This window comes from Orcinus orca, chromosome 1, assembly GCF_937001465.1.
Source record: "Orcinus orca chromosome 1, mOrcOrc1.1, whole genome shotgun sequence".
Classification (NCBI taxonomy): domain Eukaryota; kingdom Metazoa; phylum Chordata; class Mammalia; order Artiodactyla; family Delphinidae; genus Orcinus; species Orcinus orca.
This window is the reverse complement of record NC_064559.1, coordinates 205487041-205508755: the sequence shown is the minus strand read 5'-3', so window position 1 is coordinate 205508755 and position 21715 is coordinate 205487041. Positions and strand designations below refer to the sequence as shown.

The window sequence follows — 21715 nt, the reverse complement described above, 5'->3', positions numbered from 1 at the left end:
TCTCTCCATGTATGTTTTTCCCCAATTAGGACAATTGTTTACTAAAATGTAAACCAAAGGGGAAGAAGAACCTCTCCATCTTTTAAAACACATGAACAGTGCCCACACCGCACGCAAGACAACCCATTTTCCTAAGTGGTCTGGTGAGAGACCTTGCCCCCTGCTCCATCCTCAGGAGCAGCGGAGAAACTTCTGCCCAGATGCCTCCAAGGCCCATGCCCCACCCGCCAGTAAAAGCCAAAGCTACCTCCGGGGCCTGCCGGTCTCAGCACCCCTGTCACCCACCCCTCCCATTACTTCCCTGGCTTCACCTCCTCGTATTTCCCCTCCCGAACCTTTCGGCTACATCAGCCTCCTCCTGTCCCTTTAAAAGACTGGGAACTCTGGAACATTCCACATCAGGGCCTTTCTACTGGACATTATCTGCATGGCTGGCCCTCAGTTGTCACCTTTGCGGGAAGGCCTTGCAGTGACCATGCTGTTGAAAACTGAGCCCTTCCATCAGGCCCTGTGCCTCCTTCCTGCTTTATTTCTATCCACAGCACTCACCTCTATCCAACACACAGTGTAGTTTACTTATTTATATTGTTTCTTTTCTCTCCCTGCCCCCACCAGAACGGAAGTACCTCAGAGGCAGGGACTTCGGTTTGTTTTGACCCCCGAGGTACCCCCGAGCACTGAGAATGCTGCCTGTCACACAGCAAGAATTCAGGACAAACAGAACATGGCGCATCAGTAAGATACTGAATATAAAGAGCTTAACACACAGTCCTCCCCCCACTGTGTAAATAATAAATATTAGCTGCTATCATAATACATACTTTCTGTACTTTTGAAACATAAGAATTATAATTGAGTTTCTTGGTAGCCAAGGCAAAAAGGGGACTCTCATACTACATAATTCTCATCTGGAGAAAGCACACTTGCTCTTCGGGGCAGATGTATGTCATTTCCTGTTAATCAGTTCTGAAAGCAGTCTGTTACCCAGTACTTACATCAGACAGTGTACCAGCATAAGCAGCATATCTTTTAGGATGCTTTAATGGAAGGTGACTGCTTTTCACTTTACCACCACCCTCCTGGCTCATCTGGCTCGTTGGACTGCTTTCTGATTCTTCCCCTTATCACCCCTAGGCTAGGGCAGAGCCAGCTCCTTATCTAGGAAATAGTAAACCAGGACAGAGATCCAGGCCTTTTCTCTATGCCACAAAGCCCATCAAGGTTGTCTGTTCACAGTTTTAGAAGCCATTGGGTTTATCAGATGATTATTCATTTAAAAGTAAGCTGCTTATTATTAGTCTTACTCTTCCAAGAAGCACTGCATTTATCTTTTTTTTTTTTTAACTTCTTTTTATTTATTTATTTAATTTATTTTTATTTTTGGCTGCGTTGGGTCTTGGTTGCTGCATGCAGGCTTTCTACCGTTGCGGCAAGCAGGGGCTACTCTTCGTTGTGGTGTGCGGGCTTCCCTTGTTGCGGAGCACGGGCTCTAGGCACATGGGCTTCAGTAGTTGTGGCACGCGGGCTCAGTAGTTGTAGCTCACGGGCTCTAGAGTGCAGGTTCAGTAGTTGTGGCGCACGAGCTTAATTGCTCTGCGGCATGTGGGATCTTCCCGGACCAGGGCTCAAATCCGTGTCCCCTGCATTGGCAGGCGGATTCTTAACCACTATGCCACCAGGGAAGCCCAAGAAGTACTGCATTTAAAGACTTAGCAGACAACAGAATTTGTGTACAGGAAGTTTATTTTTCAAAGTACAAATCAGTGTTTGCTTGTGTCTCGTGTTAGGTTAACCTATCAGAGAAAAAATATTCTCCAATGGAGCATCAATTACCTTTATGTTTTGAATATAGTTACTTAAAAAGAAAAAAGGCAGATGTTAAAACAATTAGGCTCTCAATATTAAATTTACCAAGGGGTAATTAATAATCCTTTTATTCAGGCATCTGCCTTAAAATGTCTTAGGACTTAGTCTTTTTTTTTCCTAATCAGAACTCCTGTTCTTTAAACTACTTCAGGTTACTTTATTTTTGTTTTTTGAAGTACCTCTTTGAAAAGTAATATGTTAGTGAGGTCGTTTCTCTTTTTTTTTTTTTTTGCGGTACGCGGGCCTCTCACTGCAGTGGCCTCTCCAGCCGCGGAGCACAGGCTCCGGACGCGCAGGCTCAGCGGCCACGGCTCATGGGCCCAGCCGCTCCGCGGCACGCGGGATCCTCCCAGACCGGGGCACGAACCCGCGCCCCTGCATCGGCAGGCGGACTCTCAACCACTGCACCACCAGGGAAGCCCCGTTTCTCTTTTAAACACTGATGGGTTCAGATGAGAGCTTTGTCCTGGATTGGTCTGTGGTATGCATAGTATGATCTAAAATAGTGAAGAGAATGAAACGCTCCAAACGAGACTCTAATTTCTTTCTGCATTTCTTTCCTAAATGAAAGTTTCTATGACTGTGGGAAAATTAGTCTGAGTCCTAACAAGCTGAGGAGTACCATTTATAGTAGGCACTTGATTGTTCCAGAAAAGTTTTGTAAACATCCAGCTAGGTTAGCAGTTTGAATTATGTAACAGATTTGACTTTTTGCCCACTGTTAATATGCGTAACTATGGAGACAGCCTTTCTGCAGTTCTTAAAAGGCCTGAGTCACTTGAGGACATGCGTTCCCTACTGCATTATAGATGAGCGGCTCCCAGCTCCCTGGAGCCAGAGATTCCCTTAATTGTGTGTAGGTGACCCCTGGGCCGGCTGCACGGTGAACATTCGTGGGGACCAAAGATGGAGTCTGAACTTTAAAAAATGTTGAATGTGTTGACCGTTTGAAATCTTTTACATGCTATACTATAAGGTGTAGGTCACTTCAGGGTGTTATTTGAGAGAAGTTTTGGTTGAGAGAGCCTGGCTTTTTAAAAGCCCAGTCCTGTTTTGAGAAAGAGTAACAGTAAAGTATTTAAAGTTGAAAACACTAAACTCTGATGCCTGTATTAAGGACCAAATGGCTTGGTTTTGGCCAGTGTGAAAATGCACTGAAACTCCGTGTCCTTCATTTGGAGTGTTAGGTTTACAGAAACCCACGAATTGTCTTTACCCCAACCCTTGTTTCGTGGCTTTGTGGGCTACAAACATGAGTTCAGTATTTTTATAACCTATGACCTATAGCTTTTTTTTAAGAACTTTTTTTTTTAAATTATTTCTAACTTACAGAAAAGTTACAGGAACAGTACAAATAACTTGCTTATATACTCTACCTCAGGTCACTTGTCTTTAACATTTTGCCACATTTGCTTATTTGTTTTTGCTCTATATACATACAGGTTTTTTTTCCTGAACCATTTGAAAATAGGTTACATTGCATTATGTCCCTTTACCCTTAATTCTTTAGCATTTATTTCCTACAAAAAGGATATTCTCTTAAAACCACAGTACAGTTTTCAAATTCAGGAAATTTAATACTGATGTACTGCTTTTTAACTACAGTCTATATTCCAGTTTTATCATTTATCTATTGTTAAGCGATTGATTTAGCACAAGGGTTAAATTTTGTTTTAAAACTCTGTTCCTACAAATATGTCTTCTGTTTTCAAGAACTTTTTCAGTGAGGCTTTCTGGGTTTTTTTTGTTTGTTTAACTGCTTTATTAAGATGTAATCTACATGCCATACAATGTGCCCACTTAGAGCACACAGTTCTCCTGTTGTAGTATGTTCAGAGTTTTGTGCACCCATCACAACAATTCTAGAACGTTTTCATCCCCACTATAAGAGTCCCCTAACCTGTTTGCAGTCACTCCCCATCCCTAGGACCCCAGCCCTAGACAACCAACTGCTAATCTTCCTTCTGTCTATATAGATTTGTCTCATGGATATTTCATCTAAATGAAATCATACAGCATATGGCCTTTTGTGTCCAGCTCCTTTCACTTAACCTACTTTTTTTTTTAAGATTTATTATTTATTTATTTATTTTTTGGCTGTGTCGGGTCTTAATTGTGGCACGCCAGATGTTTGTTGTAGTGTGCGGGCTTCTCTCTAGTTGTGGCTTGAGGGTTTTCTCTTGTCTAGTTGTGGCGCGCAGGTTCCAGAGCATGTGGGCTCTGTAGTTTGTGTCATGCAGGCTCTCTAGTTGAGGCGCGCCAGCTCAGTAGTTGTGGCGCATGGGCTTAGTTGCCCCAGGACCTGAACAGATACTTGGACACTCACGTTCATAGTAGCCAAAAGGCAGAAGCAGCCCAAGGGTGAGCAACATGTGGGGCATCCATATAATGGACTTATAATTTAGCCTTAAAAAGAAGGAAATTCTGACACATGCTATAACATAGATGAACCTTAATGACACTGTGCTGAGTGAAAGAAGCCAGTCAGAAAAGGACAGATACTGTAGGATTCTACTTGTATGAGATCCCTAGAGCAGTCAAATTCATAGAGACAGAAAATAGAAGGGTGGTTGCCAGGGCTGGGGTGGGGGGATGGAGAGTTAGTGTTTACTGGGTATGGAATCTGTTTGAATTTTATTTTATTTATTTTTTTAATACAGCAGGTTCTTATTAGTTATCCATTTTATACATATTAGTGTATACATCTCAATCCCAATCTCCCAATTCATCACACCCCCGCCACTTTCCTCCCTTGGTGTCTATACGTTTGTTCTCTACATCTGTGTCTCAATTTCTGCCCTGCAAACCAGTTCATCTGTACCATTTTTCTAAGTTCCACATATATGCGTTAATATACGATATTGGTTTTTCTCTTTCTGACTTACTTCACTCTGTATGACAGTCTCTAGATCCATCCATGTCTCTACAGATGACCCAATTTCATTCCTTTTTATGGCTGAGTAATATTCCATTGTATGTATGTGCCACATCTTTATCCATTCATCTGTCGATGGACACTTAGGTTGCTTCCATGTCCTGGCTATTGTAAATAGTGCTGCAGTGAACATTGGGGTGCATGTGTGTTTTTCAATTATGGTTTTCTCTGGGTATATGCCCAGTAATGGGATTGCTGGGTCATATGGTAATTTTATTTTTAGTTTTTTAAGGAACCTCCATACTGTTCTCCATAATGGCTGTATCAATTTACATTCCCATCAACAGTGAAAGAGGGTTCCCTTTTCTCCACACCCTCTCCAGCATTTGTTTGTAGATTTTCTGATGATGCCCATTCTAACTGGTATGAGGTGATACCTCATTGTAGTTTTGATTTGCATTTCTCTAATAATTAGTGATGTTGAGCAGCTTTTCATGTGCTTCTTGGCCATCTGTACGTCTTCTTTGGAGAAATGTCTGTTTAGGTCTTCTGCCCATTTTTTGATTGGGTTGTTTGTTTTTTTAATATTGAGCTGCATGAGCTGTTTATATATTTTGGAGATTAATCCTTTGTCTGTAATTTGCAAATATTTTCTCCCATTCTGAGGATTGTCCTTTCATCTTGTTTGTAGTTTCCTTTGCTATGCAAAAACTTATGTTTCTTTAGGACCCATTTGTTTATTTTTGTTTTTATTTCCATTACTCTGGGAGGTGGATCAAAAAAGATCTTGCTGTGATTTATGTCAAAGACTGTTCTTCCTGTTTTCTTCTAAGAGTTTTATAGTGTCCAGTCTTACGTTTAGGTCTCTAATCCATTTTGAGTTTATTTTTGTGTATGGTGTTAGGGAGTGTTCTAGTTTCATTCTTTTACATGTGGCTGTCCAGTTTTCCCAGCACCACTTATTGAAGAGACTGTCTTTTCTCCATTGTATATCCTTGCCTTCTTTGATAGATTAGTTGACCACAGGTGCATGGGTTTATCTCTGGGCTTTCTATCCTGTTCCATTGATCTATATTTCTGTTTTTGTGCCAGTACCATATTGTCTTGATTACTGTAGCTTTGTAGTATAGTCTGAGGTCAGGGAGTCTGATTCCTCCAGGTCCGTTTTTTTCCCTCAAGACCGCTTTGGCTATTCGGGGTCTTTCGTGTCTCCATACAAATTTTAAGATTTTTTGTTCTAGTTCTGTAAAAAATGCCATTGGTAATTTGACAGGGATTGCACTGAATCTGTAGACTGCTTTGGGTAGTATAGTCATTTTCACAATATTGATTCTTCCAATCCAAGAACATGGTATATCTCTCCATCTGTTGGTATCATCTTTAATTTCTTTCATCAGTGTCTTATAGTTTTCGGCATACAGGTCTTTTGTTTCCCTAGGTAGGTTTATTCCTAGGTATTTTATTCTTTTTGTTGCAGTGGTAAATGGGAGTGTTTCCTTAATTTCTCCTTCAGATTTTTCATCATTAGTGTATAGGAATGCAAGAGATTTCTGTGCATTAATTTTGTATCCTGCAACTTTACCAAGTTCATTGATTAGCTCTAGTAGTTTTCGGGTGGCATCTTTAGGATTCTCTATGCATAGTGTCATGTCATCTGCAAACAGTGACAGTTTTACTTCTTCTTTTCTAATTTGTATTCCTTTTTCTTCTCTGATTGCCGTGGCTAGGACTTCCAAAACTATGTTGGATAATAGTGGTGAGAGTGGACATCCTTGTCTTGTTCCTGATCTTAGAGGAAATGCTTTCAGCTTTTCACCATTGAGAATGATGTTTGCTGTGGGCTTGTCAAATATGGCCTTTATTATGTTGAGGTAGGTTTCCTCTATGCCCACTTTCTGGAGAGCTTTTATCATAAATGGGTGTTGAATTTTGTCAAAAGCTTTTTCTGCATCTATTGAGATGATCATATGGTTTTTCTTCAGTTAATATGGTGTCTCACATTGATTGATTTGCATATATTGAATCCTTGCATCCCTGGGATAAGTCCCACTTGATCATGGTGTATGATCCTTTTAATGTGTTGTTGGATTCTGTTTGCTCGTATTTTGTTGAGGATTTTTGCATCTATATTCATCAGTGATTTTGGTCTGTAATTTTCTATTTTGTAGTATCTTTGTCTGGTTTTGGTATCAGGGTGATGGTGGCCTCATAGAATGAGTTTGGGAGTGTTCCTTCCTCTGCAATTTTTTGGAAGAGTTTGAGAAGGATGGGTGTTAGCTCTTCTCTAAATGTTTGATAGAATTTACCTGTGAAGCCATCTGGTCCTGGACTTTTGTTTGTTGGAAGATTTTTAATCACAGGTTCAATTTCATTACTTGTGATTGGTCTGTTCATACTTTCTATTTCTTCCTGGTTCAGTCTTGGAAGGTTATACCTTTCTAAGAATTTGTCCATTTCTTCCAGGTTGTCCATTTTATTGGCATAGAGTTGCTTGTAGTAGTCTCTTAGGATGCTTTGTATTTCTGTGGTGTATGTTGTAACTTCTTCTTTTTCATTTCTAATTTTATTGATTTGAGTCCTCTTCCTCTTTTTCTTGATGAGTCTGGCTAATGGTTTATCAATTTTGTTTATCTTCTCAGAAACAGCTTTTAGTTTTATTGATCTTTGCTATTGTTTTCTTTGTTTTTATTTCATTTATTTCTGCTCTGATCTTTATGATTTCTTTCCATTTATTAACTTTGGGTTTTGTTCTTTCTCTAGTTCCTTTAGGTGTAAGGTTAGATTGTTTATTTGAGATGTTTGTTGTTTCTTGAGGTAGGATTGCATTGCTATAAACTTCCCTCTTAGAACTGCTTTTGCTGCATCCCATAGGTTTTGGATTGTCGTGTTTTCATTGTCATTTGTCTCTAGGTATTTTTTGATTTCCTCTTTGATTTCTTCAGTGATCTCGGTTATTTAGTAACATATTGTTTAGCCTCCATGTGTTTGTGTTTTTTACACTTTTTCCCTGTAATTGATTTCTAATCTCATAGCACTGTGGTCAGAAAAGATGCTTGATGTGATTTCAATTTTGTTAAATTTACTGAGGCTTGATTTGTGACCCAAGATGTGATCTATCCTGGAGAATGTTCTGTGCGCACTTGAGAAGAAAGTGTAATCTGCTGTTTTTGGATGGAATGTCCTATAAATATCAATTAAATCTATCTGGTCTGTTGTGTCATTGAAAGCTTTTGTTTCCTTATTTATTTTCTGTTTGGGTGATCTGTCCGTTGGTGTAAGTGAGGTGTTAAAGTCCCCCACTATTATTGTGTTACTGTTAATTTCCTCTTTTATAGCTGTTAACAGTTGCCTTATGTATTGAGGTGCTCCTATGTTGGGTGCATATATATTTATAATTGTTATATCTTCTTCTTGGATTGACCCCTTGATCATTATGTAGGGATCCTTGTCTCTCGTAACATTCTTTATTTTAAAGACTATTTTATCGATATGAGTATTGCTATTCCAGCTTTCTTTTGATTTCCATTTGTGTGGAATATCTTTTTCCATCCCCTCACCTTCAGTCTGTATGTGTCCCTAGGTCTGAAGTGGGTCTCTTGTAGACAGTATATATATGGGTCTTGTTTTTGTATCCGTTCAGCAAGCCTGTGTCTTTTGGTTGGAGCATTTAATCCATTCACGTTTAAGGTAATTATCGATATGTATGTTCCTATTACCATTTTCTTAATTGTTTTGGGTTTGTTTTTGTAGGTCCTTTTCTTCTCTTGTGTTTCCCACTTAGAGAAGTTCCTTTAGTATTTGTTGTAGAGCTGGTTTGGTGGTGCTGAATTCTTTTAGCTTTTACTTGTCTGTAAAGCTTTTGATTTCTCCATCAAATCTGAATGAGATCCTTGCCGGGTAGAGTAATCTTGGTTGTAGGTAGGTTCTTCCCTTTCATCACTGTAAATATGTCATGCCACTCCCTTCTGGCTTGTAGAGTTTCTGCTGAGAAATCAGCTGTTAACCTTACGGGAGTTCCCTTGTATGTTATTTGGCGTTTTTCCCTTGCTGCTTTCAATAATTTTTCTTTAATTTTTGCCAGTTTGATTACTATGTGTCTCAGCGTGTTTCTCCTTGGGTTTCTCCTGTATAGGACTCTCGGCGCTTCCTGGACTTGGGTGGCTATTTCCTTGCCCATGTTAGGGAAGTTTTCCTCTATAACCTCTTCAAATATTTTCTCCGGTCCTTTGTCTCTCTCTTCTCCTTCTGGGACCCCTATAATGTGAATGTTGGTGTGTTTAATGTTGTCCCAGAGGTCTCTTAGGCTGTCTTTATTTCTTTTCATTCTTTTTTCTTTATTCTGTTCTGCAGCAGTGAGTTCCACCATTCTGTCTTCCAGGTCACTTATCCGTTCTTCTGCCTCAGTTATTCTCTTATTGATTCCTTCTAGTGTAGTTTTCGTTTCAGTTATTGTATTGTTCATCTCTGTTTGTTTGTTCTTTAATTCTTCTAGGTCTCTGTTAAACATTTCTTGCATCTTCTCGATCTTTGCCTCCATTCTTTTTCCGAGGTCCTGGATCATCTTCACTATCATTATTCTGAATTCTTTTTCTGGAAGGTTGCCTATCTCCACTTCGTTTAGTTGTTTATCTGGGGTTTTATCTTGTTCCTTCATCTGGTACATAGCCCTCTGCCTTTTCATCTTGTCTGTCTTTCTCTGAATGTGGTTTTTGTTCCACAGGCTGCAGAATTGTAGTTCTTGCTTCTGCTGTCTGCCCTCTGGTGGATGAGGCCATCTCTGGAATCTGTTTGAGAAGATGAAAAAGTTCTGGAGATGGATGCTGGGATGGTTGTACAACAGTGTGAATGTACTTATTGCCACTGAACTATACACTTAAAAATGGAAAATGGTAAAAAATTTATGTACCACAGTAAAAAAGTTTTTAAAGAAAAAGCAGGCACAGTATTCTCTTTGAACCTGAGATACTAAGCGTTAGCTTTAAAGAGCAGTCATCGTCCCATGAAAGTTACTGGATTCTTCTGTTCCTCATTTCCCTGTTTAGGGCTCTCCTGTAATGGGTAAAGATCTAGAAGATAGGTTAGAAATAAGGAATAAATCCAAAAGAAATACCATCCGAAGAAATTTCTCAACCTGTTTCTCAGTGAATCTTGTCATAACAATCTTGTCATAACAAGGACATCATTTCCTTTGCTGCTTTCTCCCTTCCTAGGATGTTGGTGGGTAGTGCAAACCCTGAACACCTTGCTCCTGCCTGAACAAGGGAGATTTTGAAGCATGTTTTTTCACTGTAGTAATGAAAGCAGTATTCATCAGTCTTCTGATTTTGTATTGTAATATAATCAGATAAGACCCTGGGGTTTTGTAAACATTCTGTTCTTTATTCAGGGAGCTAATGTGAAGGCTGAACCCTTATCATTTTGCACAGGCCTTGCCTAAGGTTTTTAAAGATACATCTTTTCTCGTTATTCAGGTCGATCTTGGAGAAGGAAGGACCAAAGTCACTTTTTAGAGGCTTGGGTCCAAATTTGGTTGGAGTTGCACCATCAAGGTAAGCATTAATCCTTCAGCTAGCTCACTGCATACAGTATCTAATACCCTGAGTCCTTTCTTACTGGAGGGGCAATACCGCTAGATGTCTAGTTTCTTTTTCTGTGGGGGATTTGCCAAAGTGCATCTGACATATAGAAGTAGTGATAACTGTTGGCATGTCTTTCAGTGTGTGCGCGAGAAAGAGATTCTTAGTTATTGTATTCTTAAGTTGAGAATTATTCTGCTCCCGTCACGTGGTGTCTTCTCTGAGTGTTTGCTACACTAAGGATGGCGTGTGGTCAGCAGCATTGGCATCACCTAGGAGCTTGTTAAAACTACTCGATCTCAGACCACACCCCAGACCTGCATCAGAATTTGCATTCTGCCAAAACCCACAGGTGATTCATATGCACTTGGAAGCACTGATCTAAAGCAATTTTAAAGGCTTCCAAGCTTACTTTATTTAAAACATTCTTATTTGTGTTACAAGGTTTAATTCTCTTTAAAGCTTATTTGAATATATCAAGCTGCATTGTCCCAATGCAGTAGCCCCTGGTCATGTGGGGCTACTTAAATCAATTAAAATTAAAAATTCAGTTCCTTGGTCTCACCAGCCACATTTCAAGTTACTTAGCATTCATATGTAGCTAGTGGCTCCTGCATTGGAGAACATAGGTATAGAACATTTCCATCTCTGCAGAAAGTTCTTTTCGACAGTGCTGATACAGAGGATAGGCGTGTGTGGATATGAAAGTGAATGTCTCTGCGTGTGTGTGTGCATAGCAGCTTATCTGTGAAAAGTAGGTAAGAAACTGCTTCTAGAAATTACCTCCTGGGAGGGGGAGCACAGTGACAAGGGTCACTTATGTGAATCCACATAGTACTTGAATAGACTTTAAGCAAAATTCATCTTTATAACAAAAATGAGAATTTTGTTTTATACAAAGTTAAGACTAAAAGCTTCTAGAATACTTGCATATCAGTGCTCCAGTTTATACGCAGATCTCCTGAGGATGTTGTAAAAATGCAGAGGTCCAAGAGGGAGGGGATATAGGTATACATATAGCTGATTTACTTCATTGTACAGCAGAAACTAACACAACATTGTAAAGCAATTATACGCCAATAAAAAAATGCAGATTCTTATTAAATCCTTTTGTTCCTTTGGAATTCTGTAGGTTATGTGCATAATCTATTGAAAATATAGAAAATACTAGTCTGTGAGGTTATATGAGGTATGCATTGTTAAGAGAAGGCAAACATACTGCATATATGTAGTAAATTTTTAAAATGGAGTCAGATCTACTTGTGGACAGTGCTAATTTGGTAACACCTGTCAATCTGATATAGAGTCCTGGCCACCACACCCATTTAGAACAGTTGGGACCTAGAAAAAAACGAAAGACTGTTTTATAACACATTCATGATATGTAGTCAGGATCCTAAGTTGAAAAATACATTCTATAATTGATCCATGGGCCAGCTGAAAAAAAGCATTTTCCCTGACATTGCTGGTGAAGAAGCAGGGAAAATCACAGCCAGGCTCTGCCCTCCAGCCCCAACAGGAGAGGAGACAGAAGCGGGGAAGCAGACAGAGGCAGAGAAGACCGGAGAGCCAAGGTGGGGCACCCGCCACCCCCAGCGGTCCCTTTTTGGGGCTGAGAGCACGTCAGTGGAGGGTGCACTTGATGAAAACACGTGTGCCACCATACATGTTCCTATGTGATCCTGAGTCATCAGGAATAAAGTTCACAGTACATCTGACATACTCATTTTGGTGTAAGGCAGGACAGGTGTGGTATGTTTTAGAAATGTATTATAAATTTTAACAGTTGTGGTATATGTTGGTGCTTAAAAGGATTGGCATTCATCCAGGATGAAGACTGTAAACGGACTTTGTATGTATATTACCAAAACCTCATTTTCCTCAGTTGTTTTGGGCACTCCCGTCATCATTGAGTACTTTCTGGAGGGCCAATCAGGAGCTTCCTGAAGATGCCTGCAACAAGTTTTGGTTTTTAGCACAGATAAGGTCAAGCTTTCGGTTACATGTTAACCTCTTTCCCATATTGCTAAATTTTTCAGGGGTTGTGGAAGGACATACATATTATATAGCGTCGAACCAATGTCTTGATAGCATTCTCTCTTTGTTCTAACAGGGCTGTGTACTTTGCATGCTACTCCAAAGCCAAAGAGCAGTTCAATGGCATTTTCGTGCCTAATAGCAATACTGTGCACATTTTCTCAGCTGGCTCTGCAGGTATGTTACCGTAGTGAGTGGAGATGAGTTGCTCACTTTCCTAAAGCATGTGTTGTACCAAACAGCTTTCTCCAGGAATTAGAAATTAGGTCTCTGCTTCTTTTGCATCTAAAATCATTTTCCTAAAGCTTTATGTTAGAAGTGATAAAACATGAGTGTTTGAGAGCGGTTTGTAACTTGCTTCCGTTTCCTTTTACCCTGAAGCTTTTTATTCTCCCTCAAAATTGACATGTTCTCATGCATGCTACTGGTTAGTGTGATGTATCTTTTAAAGGAATATTAATGTGTTTTCATGCCTTTTTATTACATTATTTTCTAAAGTTCGAGCTGCTTTTTCTGTGGCTCCCGACGGTGTCTAGCCTACCCTGAGTACAGTTGGCACTTCTGTCCTTAACAGTTGGATTCTATGATGAGGGCTCAGGGCTTGTAGCGGGATTCTTGCAGTAGGATCAGTGATAGATTAGGTAGCTTCTGTTCTTTTTTGAGGGAATCATTCCACCTACCATGGAAAATTCACAAAAGGATTTTTTCCCCAGGAAATACTTGGCAAAAACATGGACATGTAGATTGCTGAGAGAAGACTGTGTCTTTTTCGATGTAAATTTTATGTCTATTTAAATAGAAGGGTGTTTTAGAGAATTAAATTGGCATTTTATGAAAACTTTCTACCCTCCAAGTTGTACATATCAGTCTTGTCCCTGTTACTCCAAATAAAAGTATTAGTAATCCATCTGAGTAGTTACGGATAATAATTTCTGGACCCCAAATGGGAAATGACATTAGCAGAGCTGCTTCACAACAAGAAAGGTGTTTTACAGAATACGGAGCCTGAGAGGAGTGCGTGGGGTTCAGAGGAGGCCAGGCTTCACTGCCAAGGCCGATAGGGAGTTAGCCATACGCGAAAGGCTGTGCCCCAGTTTTGTAACTTTTGCAAAATTAACATAGAGGAACCTTGGTAAATAAAACAGACCTGGAGGGAGATTTTTTTTTTTTAATGAAGTCTTTAATTTGCTGTTTTAAGGAGCTAATGTTGCTGTTATTGTTTTTTGTTTTGTTTTTTTTCCTCCTTCCTGGTAACATTCAGTTTTTTGGGTTTTTTTTATAATTCTAGTATAGTTGATTTACAAAGTTTTGTTTCAGGTGTACAGCAGAGTGATTAGTTTCTTATGTATATACACACACACATATATATTCTTTTTCAGTTTCTTTTCCATTATGGTTTATTATAAGATATTGAATATAGTTCCCTGTGCTGTACAGTAGGTCCTTGTTGTTCATCTGTGGAGGGAGATTTTTAAACCACTATCTAGGGTCCTATTATCTAATCAATCTACTTAGGCTGTGGAGGGGATGAGGTATTCCGGAGGACTCACTGCGTGTCAGGTCAATACTGCTTTTTTGGTTGGCCTGGAATGATTAACAATATTAAGATGGAGAAGACTTACTTTAAAAATGGTTACTATAGGCAGATCAGTCTTAAAACTTTGATTTCCTAAAATGGTCAGGTATTAAAATGTTGAAGTTTGGATTCAGGTAAATGGAGATTTAGTTTCTTCTATTTTAAGTTATATATCAGGTACCCTTTTGGATAAGATCAGCAACTTTTTAAAACAATTTATTTCTGAACCTGAACCTTTCAATTGAGTTTTAGAATAGTTTCGTATATATTTACCAATGGAACCACATTAACAGGAATATCAACAGCACCACCTAGCGGCTGAATGGACTAGACAGGGCTCTAGAAAATAGATATATGTTAGGTCCTACATACCAGTAGATGTTACATTTTAGGGGACTATAGCTTCCATCTGTAGTATGGAAATATAACTGCTTCCTACCATCCGTTTTTATTATTAAGCCATTGAAAGCCTGATTTCAAAGTTTATCACATGGAATAGACAGCTTTAATAAGCATTGACTCTGTTCACTGATAACATTTTCTATTCTTTTTTTCTTCCAGCTTTTGTCACAAATTCCTTAATGAATCCTATATGGATGGTTAAAACCCGGATGCAGCTAGAACGGAAGTAAGTTGTTAATTGTTCCTTCCTTAATATAAGAATTCTTAGGGCTTTTTTTCTTCCACCAGTTCCAGCTGTGGAGTGAGATCGTCCTTAGCCATCCCCATCCTTGTTTTGTCTGAATATAAGCATATGTAGAAACCCCTTTTGTCTTGAGGTTGATACTGCCAAGCCTTGTGGGGAGACAAAGGCCAACAGAAATAACACACAAGGGGGTGTCGAAGTTCGCTCAGTTGTGGCCCCTGATCTACAGGGTAGTCGGTGGGTCTCTGCTCCTGGATGACCCCACCGCCCCCAAGTTGGAGTGCTGCGGGCTCTCCTCCAGGTGGCCTCTCTTTCAAGTGGGAAGATGCCAGGAAGGGCAGAACAGCAAACGCCCCTGGTCTCAGAAGGGGCATTCTAATCTCCGAGGCCCTCAGATATCCGAGATTCCTGTGCTGAGACTAGCCAGGGATTCTTGGGATTTTTCATGCTGTGGGTTCTCTTGGCAGTCTCTGGTGAAGGCTGCAGGTGCTTTTTAGAACAATATTTTTAAAAGAGTGAAAACCAATTATTGAAATACAATTATCAGTGGGGTTTTTTTTTAATTGCAATATAGTAATATAATTCTTTAACACATTAAATAACAAGATCAAAGAGCAGCCCCATAACTACCGTAATTTCAAGTTAGTGAAGATGGTAAATGATGCTTTGTGATAGGATTCTAAGAGCCCTTCTGTTACTAGGTTGCCTAGAAACGTTGTGTGGGGCGCTGGAAACTTCCAGCTAGTCCAGTCTAACCTTAAGCTACCCAGTAAAGAAAGCAGGGGAGAGAGCGAGCAAGTGCGCCCCCTGGAAGTGGAGCTGGGGTCTGCCTTAGCTTGTTTTTTCTCTTCAGTGACCCCCATAGCCTCTGAATTGGTCTTTGATTCTGTGTTTCCCCTAATCCATTCTGTCTGAAAGAACCTTCTAAAATGCATCAGGTCTAATCATTTTGAATAGATTGCTTGCTCAGAATCCTTCGATGAATGTCAGTTACTCTCAGGGTCAAATCCTCACTCCTCAGCTTAACATTCAAGGTCCTTTGCAATTTTCTAAAAATGTCATGTGCTCTCATGCTTCCATCTCCCTGAATCTGCCGTCCCCTCACCAGGAATCCCGTTTCCCCTTCTTGTCCCTCAAGAACACCTTGTCCTGCAAGCTGCAGACCAGTGTCCTCTCCTGGAAACCTTTGGCAATTGCTCCCAGTTCCAGGTGTGCATACAGTGTCCTAATGTCACTTCTGTTTAGCAGCGGATAAATGCATGAGTCAGCTGAGAGCCTTCCTTTATATGCATTCTTTTAAATCTGGCTGGAAATGACCCGTGCTTAGGACATTTGAAAGCCGTGTTTGTGTGGGCTCTGTTAACATAGCCCTCAACAATGAGTATTTGTTGCATGCTTCCTGTGCAACTAGTCACAGCAGAAACAGCAGGGAATAAGACATGGGCCTTGCCTTCCAGAAGCTCACAGCTTCACAGAAAATAAAGAGAATTCTAGGCTGGTGGGATAAGAGGCCTGAGGTGCTCCAGGACCCTGGAGGGTCCTTAATGCAGTCTGGGCAGGACGTGCAGCCAGGGAGGGGCTCTTGTGGCATCCACCCTCCCATCTACTGGATAGCCGGTGGGCAGCGGCGGGTGTGAAGGTGCCTCAGGCAGGGAATCTGCTGTGCAGAAAATCTGAAGGCAAGAAAGCATTGTTCATTCCGAGCAGCAGAAAGAAGGGGTGTGTCCTGCATGCAGATATGCTGGAGAAGGAGGGAGGTGCAGGGAGATAAGACGGGAGAAGCCAAAAGAGAGGGCCACATCCTTAAAAGCCCTGGGGAGGAATGGGCGTTTGGACTCGGCTTTATTTTGAGGCAGCAGTGGTTCAGGGGGCCTGTCTGTCCTCCGTTAGAGGATATTTGGCAATGTCTGGAGATGTCTTTCTCTCTCACGACTTAGGTGGCATCTAGTGGGTGGAGGCCAGGGCTGCTGCTAGATATTCTACAACGCATAGGCCCGCCCCCAGCGGAGAATTACCTGGCCCCAAATACCTATAGTGCCATGGTCAAGGAGCCCTGCCCGAGAGGGTGTTAAGCAGGGGAGCGAGGTGCTTGGCGTTTGTGTCACAAAGGTCACACCAGGTAGGGGGTGGGGCTGGGGGGCCCAGGACACTGGTCTGCTGCCCCACAGGGGGCCTCCCACGTGCGCCCAGTGTGAACACTGTCCAGTCCTGGGATTCTGTTTGTATCCCGGCGGTTTATGAAAACTTCCTGTCGTGGGGTAGGAGCATCCAGGCCGAAGGCTTTTTAGTTATTGTAGAGTCTATTCTGTTTATAATTTTACAAATGTAGAAATAATGGAATCAAAATACACCCTTTGGAGACTAGAACGATAAGAAAGAATACTCACGCTCACCACCCTGTCGGAATGTTGGGGAGTTTTTCCTTCAGTATTTTCTTAAAGCATATGTGTACAGTAATCGCAATTATACTTTACGTGTAATTTTGTCCAGCACTTCCCCACATCTGACTGCCTTCACAACTGTTTTAATCTAGTATATGTACCACGGTTTACGTATCTGTCCCCATGTGTAGACGTTGGGATTGTTTTGATTCTGTTGCAGTCGTATTTTCCTCTGTGATGAACACCTTCCATATAGCTCTTTCCAAAAGTAGATCGAAGACCCTGAGCACGAGTCTGTGACCCAGTACAGGTGCATGTCCCATCCTGTGGGCCTGTCGGGTGTCCCGGCTGATGGGCCTGGCCTCACAGCAGGCCGGGCTCAGCCAACCACAGACCAGGGAAGACTGTGGCACCCACCATGCAATTTCTCTTTAGCTAATCTTTGTGACTCGGTGCAGCAGGCGGGCTCCTGAGCGTGTTGTCGTAACGGCCTCCCGTTGGTCTCCTTTGTGCAGAGTGAGAGGCTCCAAGCAGATGAACACGCTCCAGTGTGCTCGCTATGTTTACCAGACGGAAGGCATTCGTGGTTTCTACAGGGGACTAACTGCCTCGTACGCTGGAATTTCAGAAACCATCATCTGTTTTGCTATTTATGAAAATTTGAAGAAGTATCTGAAAGAAGCTCCCTTAGCCTCTTCTACAAATGGGACTGAGAAAAACTCCACAAACTTTTTTGGACTTATGGCAGCTGCTGCTCTTTCCAAGGGCTGTGCTTCCTGTGTTGCTTACCCCCATGGTAGGTTTTGCTTTTCCTTCCGGAGCAGGAAAATAGCCATCAGTTTGTGTCAGTGTATCCAGACCTCCGTAGCTCAGGTGGACGTGCAAGCACCTGCAGGTGACAGGGTAGCTGAGCCCAGCTCGGCTGGCTTCAGCTCACGTATGCAGCTCACGCGGGCAGGGGGAGCTCCGCTTTACTTGGCTGCGGCAGATTGTGGCCAAAACTCGGCTGTGTGGAATGTGGGCCCTGGGTTGTGGAACTTCTGATGTTTCCAAAGAAGCCAAAAATCTGGATTTTATTTAAAATTCCTCAATTTAAAAAAATGATGTAGGAGCCAAGCTTTAAAAAAAATTTCAGCTTCCATTTTGAATGGAGTGCTGAGGAAAACTACTTTGGGTAAGTTTACCTTTTAAGGAATTAATAATAGACCTAATGTTCTACTGAACTATTTTTTTTTTTTTTTTTTGCGGTACGTGGGCCTCTCACTGTTGTGGCCTCTCCTGTTGAGGAGCACAGACTCCGGACGCACAGGCTCAGCGGCCATGGCTCACGGGCCCAGCCACTCCACGGCATGTGGGATCTTCCCAGACCGGGGCACGAACCCGTGTCCCCTGCATTGGCAGGCGGACTCTCAACCACTGCGCCACCAGGGAAGCCCCTACTGAACTATTTTTAAAAGAAAAAAAAACAGCTTATTTTATTGTGCCATGAAAAACAGGTTTTGTTTGCAAACACCCGCTGCACTGTCAGCTGTGACAAATGCACATGGTCAACTTCTCACAGGTCATTGAGTCCCCGTCATGTGCTGGGGCACCGGGCAGCCCCACGGGCTTGCAGAGAGGGGGTTGGTGCTTCCCGGGTCACGTGCCCTGAAGTCCGCTTGACAGGCAGTCACAGGTGTCATGCTGTGGGTGCCAGGGTGAGGCAGGGCCAGGTGGGCAAGGGTATGAAAAAGGAGGAGGCTGGACGGAGTGGAGAAGGATCCTGGTAGGAGGAGAAAGTTGGGGAGTACATGGAAAGAAAGTTTTGTTGGAGATGTCACCATACGTGATACAAATACACCTCCAGGGAAATGACAGTGTTTACTTCACTGAGAGTAGAAAACTGTAAACTATCTTAAAATTGAGTCCCATTCAAACTAAGCTTATTTTTTAAACCCCTAGAAGTTATTTGGTGCTTTTGTATGTATACATCAGTCTTGGGACAATTGACCAATTCCCTAATTGACCAATTCCCAGAGTTAGAAAATGTTCTGAAAAGAACTTTTCATTGTCTCTCTGTGACTACCCCAACCAAATAGAGCTGAGATGGCAAAGAGCCATAACTGTACGTTAACGTTTGTAAAGCTGTGTGCTTCGCGTTCTCTGCACATATTGCTTGGAAGTACAGTTCATCTGTAGCCTGAAATGTGTGTTTCTCTCTGCAGAAGTCATAAGGACACGGCTCCGGGAGGAGGGCACCAAGTACAAGTCTTTTGTCCAGACTGCTCGGCTGGTCTTCCGGGAAGAAGGCTACCTGGCCTTTTATAGAGGACTCTTTGCCCAGCTCATCCGGCAGATACCAAATACTGCCATTGTGTTGTCTACCTATGAGTTAATTGTGTACCTGTTAGAAGACCATGCTCAGTAACAGACCATAAAATTGTGGTCTAGAAGAATAAAACTGAGAAACTCTAGAGAATTTTTTTTTTTTTTTCCATTGATGTGTAGAATGTTTGAGACCGAAACAGGAAAGGCCGTAGAATATCTGGCTTGTGTCACCTGTTGGACATTTCCTTTTGGATTCATGCTTTCTGGAAGGTTTATTTTCATTAACGTTAACAGTTAATTATAACTTTTGGTTGTTTTTGTTTTGTTTTGTTTTAACTTAAGAGAATTCAGGATAAAGCAGCCAGTAAATTAAATCATGGTATTTAAGTATAAATTTGTTTTGTGTCCTCTTTTATGTCCGCCCATAGGGTAAACTGTAGCTAAGGACTTCAGTGAAGCATAAGCCTAGAAACGCAGAGAAAAACTATCAAGTCAAGGTACAGTTGTTTTCTAGTCTGACTAAGATCCTGCACTGCGGGACCGGTAGGAAGCGCCACATCTTGATGGCACAGGGCAGACCAGGACAGACTCCCCAGCTAGTCTCCAGAAACCTCCCACAGATTGATCATTGAAGCTCTCCGGCTGCTGAGTTTAAAAAAATAAGTACAGCTTCCTGACACTAAATATTTTAAACTATAAACCTTTTCCAGAAGTTATCCTCTATCCCCAGTTTGAACCAAAGGCAAGAGTTTTTTTTGTTTGTTTTGCGTTACGCGGGCCTCTCACTGTTGTGGCCTCTCCCGTTGCGGAGCACAGGCTCAGCGGCCATGGCTCACAGGCCCAGCCGCTCCACAGCATGTGGGATCCTCCCGGACCGGGACACGAACCCGTGTCCCCTGCATCAGCAGGCGGACTCTCAACCACTGCGCCACCAGGGAAGCCCAAAGGCAAGAGTTTTAAAGAATAGTTTACCAATTACCTTGGCCCTGGATGTACTTGCCCCAGTTCAGCCTAGTCAAGCCCAGGTCCCTTGTGAGAGTGTCAGAGGGCAGCCTCCCGAGTCAGCTGTAAGTGTGGAACATGGCGCGTCTGCAGCCCTGTTCTCGGGGCTCCACCACTGGAGAAGAGGGGCAGGGAGCACGGTTGACTGCCCACCCCTAGGGGAGTGCTCTTTTATTCTGAGAGGAGGCATTGGTGTTGTTTAAATACCCTAGAATTTAAGGTTAAAAAGTTAAAATCCTAGAAATGAGAAATCACCAGAGTTTTAAACCCCCCCTCATTTTTAAAGGAAATTTAATAAAGGACAGAAAGATAATAAGACAGAAGGCAGGTAAGATAGATGGTCTTCCCATGAACTCTTCCACTGGAATTTGCATATACTGTACATTAAGGTTATTTTTCAATCTGAATATCTAGAAAGATACTTGATTCTAATCACTGATGCACTGTCACATCAGATTCAGTGGCAGATACTCTGGTAGGAATGAGAAGAGGTTATTTTCAAATTGAAATACAATTGAGTTTAATTCTCTTCACCTTTGGTCATAAAGGAGGTTGGTTGGTGTTTTTGAGCCCTCTAGCATAATTTGCTACAACTGTCAACACTAAATGGAAGTCAAAATAAATGACTTTAGTCAAACTTCAGTGATTCTACAATGCGTGACAGCAAAGATATTTCTATTCCAGAAGCTCATTTTCACTGGTTAATAGTGGCACTTAGCAACACCTTCCTATTTTAATGTTCATACGAAAGCCTGAATTTTTCCTCTAGATTTTATCTAATATGAAGGTCAAAAGTTAGGTTGCTTAATATTCACTAGTTGGGTATGAGAATTATTTGGAAATAATTTTCACTTATACATTCTTGAGGTAATAAGTTTGATATTAAGCTGGTATAATTTAGTTCTCTGCTTCTGCAACAGGGCATTGAAATGAAAGAAACGTTGAGTACCAGAAGTAGGAAGAGAACAAGCAGGAAGAAAGTGATGCTTCCTCTATAAAGGGGCTTACTGGATTTTAAAGTGGTATATATCACTGAGCTGTTAATGGAAAAATCCCATGATTGATTTCTCTCTTTTCCACAAGCTTAGTCACTGACATTTCACCATTTTTCAGTAGTCATACGTATAAGACTTTTTAAACCCTCGTTGCTTATCCGTGTGTGCCATGCACTGTGCAAGGTGTTACTTACTTTCTCATTTAAATTAATTCTGACAAACTTGTGAGGCACGTATTACCATCATGCACATTTTACAAATGAGAGAGGCTCTGAGGCTTGCCTGGCTCGCCAGAGATAAGTAGTAAACTGGACCAATCATGGGTTTGTGCTGCTTGCTGAGTAGATGAATGTAAGGTGGAAGGGGCATCCGAGCCTACGCAATGATCTGACTCTGAAGCTAAGGTACAGCAAACCATTCCATTCAATTCACTTAAGGCTTACGATTCCACCCC

The 21715-nt window shown here is 41.6% G+C and overlaps 1 protein-coding gene across 3 annotated transcripts in view; it reads left to right on the top strand.

The window, feature by feature from the left end:
- The window catches only part of SLC25A33 (solute carrier family 25 member 33), a 30751-nt gene extending 11093 nt beyond the window's left edge, over positions 1-19658 (top strand). The window contains exons 3-8 of one of the 3 annotated variants that reach the window (XM_033432869.2): positions 616-735; positions 10213-10290; positions 12431-12531; positions 14492-14558; positions 17473-17753; positions 19162-19658. In XM_033432869.2, the coding sequence (XP_033288760.1) occupies positions 616-735; positions 10213-10290; positions 12431-12531; positions 14492-14558; positions 17473-17753; positions 19162-19364 (850 nt within the window). In that variant the 3' untranslated portion in view covers positions 19365-19658. Of the gene's footprint in view, positions 1-615; positions 736-9197; positions 9631-10212; positions 10291-12430; positions 12532-14491; positions 14559-17472; positions 17754-19161 lie in introns of those variants that run through there. The other 2 variants (XM_049712709.1, XM_004272364.3) reach the window with 2 other exon arrangements.
- Positions 19659-21715: the final 2057 nt, after the last annotated feature.